Source organism: Cebus imitator, unplaced genomic scaffold (genome assembly GCF_001604975.1).
Source record: "Cebus imitator isolate Cc_AM_T3 unplaced genomic scaffold, Cebus_imitator-1.0 Scaffold289, whole genome shotgun sequence".
Lineage (NCBI taxonomy): Eukaryota > Metazoa > Chordata > Mammalia > Primates > Cebidae > Cebus > Cebus imitator.
In genome coordinates this window covers 2,033,241-2,041,957 of record NW_016107604.1, presented here as the reverse complement: position 1 = coordinate 2,041,957, position 8,717 = coordinate 2,033,241, and the positions used below count along the sequence as shown (strand labels likewise).

The window sequence follows — 8,717 nt, the reverse complement described above, 5'->3', positions numbered from 1 at the left end:
GCTTCCAGAGAATTTGGAAGATATGAGTCATATAACTGCCCCCTGTAGTCCCAAATTGGTAGAAAGGAAATAAAGACTAGAGTATATATTATGGCTTCTCAAAGAAAATTGAGTTTTTAAAGCCCAGAAAATGCTTTTTAAGTCTGGAAGTATTATTTTTCACTTTTTGATTAGCAACAGGAAAGAACAGTCATAAATGTGACCAACAGTTAATACTTTCATTATCAGTTAAAAATTATAACCATTTAACTTTCAGTATTAAATTTCATTCCTTTTATGACAAAATTCTTCATGTAATGGTCCAAATTACCATTTCATATTTGCCTTCAAAATGAGGAGAAACTCCAGTTTAGTGGACTGGCTGGCTGTGTCACCACAAAGGTTAAGATCAAAGTCAAGATTTAATAGCATTAGTTTCATTCTGTTTCAAAGCCATGAATACAAATTTAACCCTGCTGGCTTTCTTAAGAACGTGTGAAAGCTATGCTGAAGACTGTTCAAAACCATTATCTCTACTGGAAAAGTAATTCACAGGTTGGCTGTACTAGCAGTGGGGAAGTTAATATCATCTCTGGTTAACCAGGACAAGGTTGCCCTGGAAATTGAATTGCCAAGTCTGGGTTTGTATTGAGCTGCCTAAGATGCACATAGAACTGAGTATTCTCGTAATCCTCAATAATATCATTGGATCCTGAGCACTGGACAGTCAAAACATGGAAAGGTTGTGAACTATTTGTCCTTCTGCTGGCTCTTCCAACTTCACTTATCGATATTTATTTTCTTCTGAGAAAAGTGAAGAGAATAAAAAGGCGGGGTCTCCTCTGTTTCATTCCTTAGCTTCTAAGGAAGCCAAAATCCATTAGAGTTTGTATTTATTCAATGGGCTAAAATCTAAAACTCACAGTCAAATTTAATAAGCTGCCAACACCTTGGTACATTGATTTCAAGACATTCTCCCATCATGCATTCTGGAACCCCATTTCTCTCTATTTTTTGGACCCTTTTCCCACATCATAGGAGATGCTCAAGTATCACGTAGGAAAAAAACACTTATACAGTCAAAATTTTGAAGATACCCTCTTTTTATTTCAAAACATGGGAACAACTCAAAATTTGAGCCTCCGGGACAAAAACACGTTTGAACCAAATGTTCAGAAGACAAGCCAGGCCACCATTTTGGCAACACGTTTCACATGGACAAGTGGATATTAGAGAATGATGCCCGCAACACGGCTAAAGCTATAACACACCCACAAATAGAATCATACTTGGTTGTCTAATTTGCATGCATGAGTATGGTGCATTCTCCATGCCACTAGTACATATATGCCTTTTCCAGAGTCAGTGCAGGATCCGTATTTGTGCAAGTCTTTGAAAGTCTGCTCCCTTACAAAATTTCACCATAATTTATATATCTGAGACAGCCTTCCTGTGACAAATCCTTTATGCTGCTTTTACTTCTGAAAAGTCATTTCTGAATAATAATTATAGCTGTCAAGAGTTCCAGGATTACATAAAAGAATCTGTTTGTTAGTTATTTAATGTCAGTTCTCTGGCTGTGAGTAAACCTAGCTAAACATATCCGCATGCTTGGTGTCTGCAATTTGAAATCGGTAACCTTTAGCAGCAATGGCAACCTCAGATCAAAATGACAAGGTTAAAACAAAAACTATCAGCAATAACAGAAGATGTCCAAGAAAGAGCTGGGTTTTCCTACTTTCCAAAGTAAATTCTTCCCCAATATGCACCAAACACTGACAGCCTGACACACTTGTGTATGAGGGCCCACTTTTTCCCACTAATGCTGAATTGTTGGAAATCCAAACAGCATTGAGAGCCAAGGGGGAAAATGCCTGAATCTGAAAAGGAACCAAAAGAAATTGTACCAGAGAAAAGAGATGGGAACTGCAAAGAAGTTCCCAGAGTATCTCTCTCTGTCAACAAGCATGTAGAGTCTTTATTACTACACTATGCAGAGTCCCAGGAGAATTGTTGCATCCTTTTTTGCCTTAACTCTTTTCTTGCCAGTCATTCCCTGGCTGAACTCCCTGTACAGCTGTCCTATCCAGAAGCCACACACAGCAGCAGGCCTCAGGAACTGCATTCCTCGCAGTGACAGGAGAGGATATACCGGTAGGTGGCAGTGAGTCGCATGCCCCCTGAGCATCGCAGCCTTAACGCCTTCAGCTTGGAAGTCTGGGGCCGGCAGCAGTGACAGGAGGAACGGAAGGGTTGCTTGAGGACAGTGCTGAAGGACACCAAAGGCTCAGAGCGCGATGCCTGGCTGCAGTGCCCCTCGCACCTGGCCAGGAGCACCATCTGGAGAAAGAGGAGGAGGTGGTTACTGTGTAGGCAATGCCGAAACCTTAGTCTGGTAAAACAGCATCCTTTGAAAGACCCTCACAATCCTTGCCAATTCCTGCTAGATTAGACCAGTGGCTCAATGTATGTTGCATTTTTTTTTTTGTACTTTAAGTTCTGCGGCACATGTGCAGATCTTGCAGGATTGTTGCATAGGTACACACATGCCATGGTGGTTTGCTGTTTCCATCTCCCCATCACCTACGTCAGCCATTTCTCCCAGTGTTATCCCTCCCCAACCTCCCTGACCCCGCTGTCCTTCCCCTAGCCCCCGCCCCCCAACATACCCCACTGTGATGTTTCCCACCCTGTGTCAGTGTGTTCACATTGTTCAACACCCGCCTATGAGTGAGAATATGCAGCATTTGGTTTTCTGTTCTTGTGTCAGTTTGCTGAGAATGATAGTTTCCAGCTTTATCTATGTCCCTACAAAGGACACAAACTCGTTGTTTTTTATGGCTGCATAGTATTCCATGGTATATATGTGCCACATTTTCTTTGTCCAGTCTATCATTGATGGGCATTTGGGTTGGTTCCAGGTCTTTGCTATTGTAAACAGTCCTGCAATGAACACACGTGTGCATGTTTTTTTTAAAAGTCAACACCCAGGCCCCATTCAGACCGATTGAATTAAAATTTTGGGTGATAAGGCCCAGGGTGTCATGGTTTTCAAAGCTTCTTAGGTGATTTCTAAGTGTTCTGAGGGTTTAGAACCACTGAATGAGGCCCACCATTGTGATGTGCAAATAAAAATCAAAAAACAAAAGAAACTTCTCCTGACAGGTAGTGGTCTACCACTGGCCAAATGCATTGCAATTCTAACAGTAGCAAAATGCAGAAAGTCAATTCAAATTGAAACCAACAAGTAAATTAACATGACTACCAAAAAAAAAAAAGGAATTGATTTGTGCAGGAAATAGCTAAAGAACAGGAATATAGTTTCTGAAGAAGAAAATAGAATAACCTGGGTGATGCTTGAGAAGAAATATTCTGGGGACAAGAGAATGAAGTAGAGACAGGGCACGTCTGGGGCCCTGGAATCCTACTTCTGGGTTTATAAACTTTGTATACAATGAAGGAGCCTGGGATTTGTGTAATTTCTTCTGCATCTTCAGCGTCATTTGGGGCAAATATTAGGATGTACCCATTCTGATCATCTCTATTCCAAAGATTGAGCTGGAATAACAGGGGCTATGTATTCTTTATAGTAGCTCTTAATCTGGCTTTAGCAAACAGATACCTTAAGAATCCGATGAAAACTACCAAATGTATTCCCAGAAAAATGTACATAAGCACACACACAATTCACATTCAGCTTAAGAGGATGGACAAAAGGATCATTTATGTATCCCATACATAAATTCTTGTATCCTGGGAGTGGAAGTCATGGGTGGGTAGGGTGGGGCAGCTTAACTCATTAAGTTACATAATCCTAATATCAAGGTAGGAAGGGGAGTGGAGAACCTGAGATTATTGGTCCATGGTTATGTAAGAGGTTTTGCTTGGTGAATTTCATGTTAAGTGATGGAGAAAATATTCCCTTGGGCCAAGGGTATTGTCTCATGCCTATAATCCCAACACTTTGGAGCCCAAGGCAGGAAGATCACTTGAGCCCAGGAGTCTGAGACCAACCTGGGCAACATAGCAAGAATGTGTCGCTACAAAAAAATTAAAAGTTAGCCAGGCATGGTGATGTGCACCTATAGTCCCAACTACTTTAGAGGCTGAGGCAGGAGGATCTCTTGAGCCAAGGAATTACAGGCTGCAAGCCACTACACTCCAGCGTGGGTGACAGCAAGGCCCTGTCTCAAAAGAAAAGAAAGGAAAACTTTGTTCTACAATTCCAGAACCAAGAGCAAGATCATAAAAAGTGAAACTGTTCAAATGAAAGATTAAAAGATACATATGTATGCATAAAATCTTTTGATATTTACCTTACAATATTGTAGGAATGATCAGTTATTATTAAAGACTCACCAGCTATGATCTCTGACACCATCCTGTAGGGCAGAATTAAACACCCAAGGTTTAAAGGAAGAAAATGTCCAGTCCATCTTTCCAAAAGGGAGGAAAGATGAATTCTGGTAATTATAGATTATTGGCATAGTTATCTGAGAATATGCTGGGGCTAAATCCAACAATCACTTAGCAACCACCAAGGCAATATGAGATACTAGAAAAAAAAACAGCAGGGCTTAGGGAAGAATCAGTTGGACTAGTCCAGTGAATTTATCTCCTCTGAAAGATCACAGAGACAGAGAGAACATCGCAGCTGTAAACTGTTTTGATTTTATTAAGCTTTTGATTCTATCCCGCCTGCTCTTCCTATTGACAGGCAAAATAAACTATCATAAATTGTTCTGTTGGTTTGTTTTGTTTTTAGAGACAGAGTCTTGCTATGTTGCCCTGGCTGCAGTGCAGTGGTTACTCATAGGCATGATCATAGCACACTGCAGCCTTAAACTCCTGGGCTCAAGGGATCCTCCTGCCTCAGCCTCCCGAGTAGCTGGGACTACAGGCATGCACCACTGTGCCCAGCTCTGAAACGAGTTTTGAGAGATTATGCCATAGGTCAGTAGCACACAGGCCAGTCCCTAGTTCCCACTCCCATTTCTCTAATGACAGAGAGTCCAAGATCTTCCCTAGTCTGTTCTCCTGCCATCTGCCCGTGTGTGGGAAGAGCTGCTTGACACCTCACCTTGGAGTAGTGTTAAACTTGCTAATCTCTGATCTAGATGATCTATTAGATCCATTAAGCAGTTATTCAAAGAGTCACCCTCCATAATGGAATCTTTAGAGATGCAGTTTCAGTCTGGGTGGACAAAGTAAGTCCGTGCCAACAAATTTAATTCAAAACGGCCAACAACGATGTGGGGCATGATATCCAAATGATATACATACAGGTGAACCAAACGTAAACCTAACTGACTGGGCCATTAGCACTGTACATAAAATGACCAAGTCAACAGCATAGGGCCATTTGTAAATGAGCAAATCTGACTGCAATTTCACTAAAAGTTTTCAGGATGTCCAGCTCCACCCCAACCCACTCCAAAGGACAAGAACCCCAGGCACTGAAGGACTTGGGGCCACCTCCAATAGGCTGGACCCCTCTTCCCCAGAAGCTGGACTTTTATGCAAGAAGAATGCACAGATATGTATAAGAAATGCCTTCAGAATAAAATCCAGAATCTTGAAGAGGAGTCAAGGCCCTTGGTGACCGAGGTTTCACATGTATTTCCAGTCTTACCTACAACTGTTCTCATCACTCTGCTACCCGCTCCCTACTCCAATCAAACCTAACTACTTAGGAGTCCAAGAAAGTGCCCTGAGTTCTACTGCCTCTTGCCTTTGCTTCTGTCTCCCAAGAATGTCCTTTCCACTTTGCTCTGCCTAATAAAATCCCACCTATCTATCCTCTGTAGGCAAATTCAAGTGCCCCTTCCTGGAAGAAAAGACTACGAAGCAATTATTGGACCCTTGGTGTTCTCAACATTCACACACACAGACACACGCACACGAACACACACATGCGCGCGCGCACGCACACACACACACACACTCCTAGATGGAAATCTATCTCTGTTTTGTGTGTTGAAGTGGTAAAGCAGAAGTTTGAAAGATAAGATCCTTAAGGGATGGAAAGAACCATCTCTTTCCTGGTTTACTCTCAATAGTTCACATTTTAGCCTCTGCCATGCCTTACCTGTGTTTCAGCACTTGATGAACGCCTCCTGATCTCTTCCATATCAGAGCTTCTCAGACTGGAATGTGCATGTGAATCATTTAGGATCTTGTTAAAAGGCAAGTTCTGATTGAGCAGTTCTGGGCTGCAGCCTGAGACTCTTCATTTCTCATCAGATTCTAGCTGATGTCAGTCTTACTGGGCTGATAGCCACACTTTTGAGTAGCAGTTCTCTGGACCCACTCAAGTTTGAGGGCTCTGCTCTAGATGGATCACTAGATAACCATCATTTCCCTAATAAGAACATTTATTGGACACTTACAATGTGAGTTATTTTATCCTGATAACAATCCTATAGGAAAGTACTGTTACGATCTATGCTATTATGACAGATAAGGAAACTCAAGCTTTAGAGAGCCAGTAACTTGCCCAAACTCACATGGTGGTAAAAATGCAGAGCTGGAATCAAACCAAGGTCTATCTGAAACCAAACCCCTGACCTAAACCACTAGAATACCTGCCTCCTGATAATTTGTTTTCCTGAGGCATGAGCCAACTCACACCCTTCCTTATCTACATTGATTTGCCTCAGAAACCGCTGACCATATCCATAGACATACAAGTCAAACTTTTTCTTGTGGGCTTCTTGGGACATTAACTTCACCACCCCCAAGCTTATGCAGAACTGAATCTTCTGAGAGCCTTGACTGACCAGATGTCATCATTAGCATCAGAATAAAGACCCCCCTGTCCCATCCTAGAGTAGCATTTTTGCGATTTTACTCCAGCAGAGTGGAAACGTATTTCGCCTTTTTTGCAGCAGTGAGCACTCCACCCTTATTTCCATGATAGCTCTTGAAGCATCCCCTCTCTCCTCAGGAACAAGATTCACGCATGCTTCTTCTCCCATCCTTTTCCCTGGGCAGCCTCAATAACTCAGCTCATTTCAGGGACCCAGGTCAACCTCCAAAAGATCTGTGCCAGGCTGAGGGCACCAAAAAAATTCCAACCAGGGAACAAAGCAGCAGAGAGATGGTGGGGGCTTTGAAAGGGTGGATGGGAACTCAGCTCACTTCAACTAGAGTCTGGTCCCTTCATTCAGGTCATGAATCAAACTGACACAAACTGGCCTTTGTGCACGGAACACCTCTCCTACCTTCTCCCCATTTGCTTGTAAGCATTATGAAGGCAAAACTTTGTCTCTTTTTTCTTTCCACTTTAGAGTCTCCAGCACCGTCCACAGCACCTGCACATAGCAGGCACTCAGTATAAATGTTTCTTTTTAAAAAATCAAATTATGTCTCTCAAGCTGTCAATTGTATTATAAACACACTATTCCTGACTCTCTGCATTTCTCCTGTCACACCATGAGCTTGGTGGGTAGCAGCAGAAGACGACTTGGAGGTCCCATTAGGAAGCTGTTAGGACTCAGCGCTTAGCATACCAGGTCCTTTTTCCTAGATTTTGTCTCCCAAAATCTTTTCTCTTTATCCTTTGTTGTTGCCCTTCTGACTCCCAACCTGCTCCTGTGGCCCTTACCAGTTCAGACAATCATGCCCTGGTTCCACGCCCTGGCCTGGGGTCACCATCCCCCACTCCTCACCCAACTGAGACTTTCCAGGTCTCCCTTGCCAACTTGCTTTCCCATCCTCCATTCCTGAAATCCCCTCCCTGGCCCAAGTCCAAAACTCATCCCCCTCCAGGCCTGCTTCCTCCACTCACCTGGGAAGGGAGGTTAGACAACATCGGGGCTGTTTCTCTTTTACTTCTATCCTCCTGTTAGCACCCAGCACAGTGGCTTACATTGACTTTGCTTTTCTGCCGCACCCCGTGCTTAACAAGAACTACAATAAGGTTCATTTTCCTAATCCTTTAAGGCTATAGGAGATCACAGCAGTTATTGAGGTCTCAGTAGTGACTGAAATAGAAAATTGAGCCTAAACACCTGCTTAGTTTATAACTTCATCATCAGGGTCATAATATCATCTATTAGATGGCTACTATGTGCTGGACACTGCTGGATGCTTTACAGATCACCAATACCCACGACCATACCCTCAGGTGGACCGCTGTATTTTGCATCGGAAGAAACTGAGGCACCAAAGATGGAAGTTACTAAACTTCCTCAAAGTCACTCATTTGGCACGCCATGGAGCTGGAATTGAAAACCAGGTCTCTCTCACTTCAAAGCCTGGCATGCCTCAGTTCTCAGAGAGATTTCCCCAGGCAGACTGTTTCCACTAACAACTGGTCTTTTGCCTGTTTGCTGTGCAGCCTCGACTCCACATTTTAGAGAAACCTGGTATCCCATGAAGATTATAAATGAACCTGCTACTCCCAGGATCTTTTGTCCCTAATCCCAGGAGGTGCCACCACTTAAAACCACCAGGCACATCCTAATCTGTGGTCATGCTGTCTTCCTTGGGGGGCCACTGTGGCCAGTCTTTTCTACCTGACTCCCTCTCAGTCCTTTCCTGAATTGCTAGATGGGTGGCAGGGACCTAGGACTGGCCAGCTGCAAGTTCAGGGCTGGAATGAACAGTCTCATTGAAAGCTCCTAGAAAGGTTTCACTACTATTTATTTTTTCTAGAAAAATTGCTGAGTATAAATTATTACTGCCAGCAGATCGGACGTAGAGCCTGAACTTCTATGGGATGGTTTCTACTTTTT

General features: G+C 43.0%; 1 protein-coding gene across 1 annotated transcript in view; it reads right to left on the bottom strand.

Annotated features, from left to right (window-relative positions):
- Positions 1 to 1,064: 1,064 nt before the first annotated feature.
- The window catches only part of LOC108285068 (norrin cystine knot growth factor NDP), a 26,070-nt gene continuing 18,417 nt past the window's right edge, over positions 1,065 to 8,717 (bottom strand). Inside the window, exon 3 of the mRNA XM_017502059.1 lies at positions 1,065 to 2,319. Coding sequence (XP_017357548.1) covers positions 2,092 to 2,319 — 228 coding nt within the window. The 3' untranslated portion in view covers positions 1,065 to 2,091. The remainder of the gene's footprint in view (positions 2,320 to 8,717) is intronic.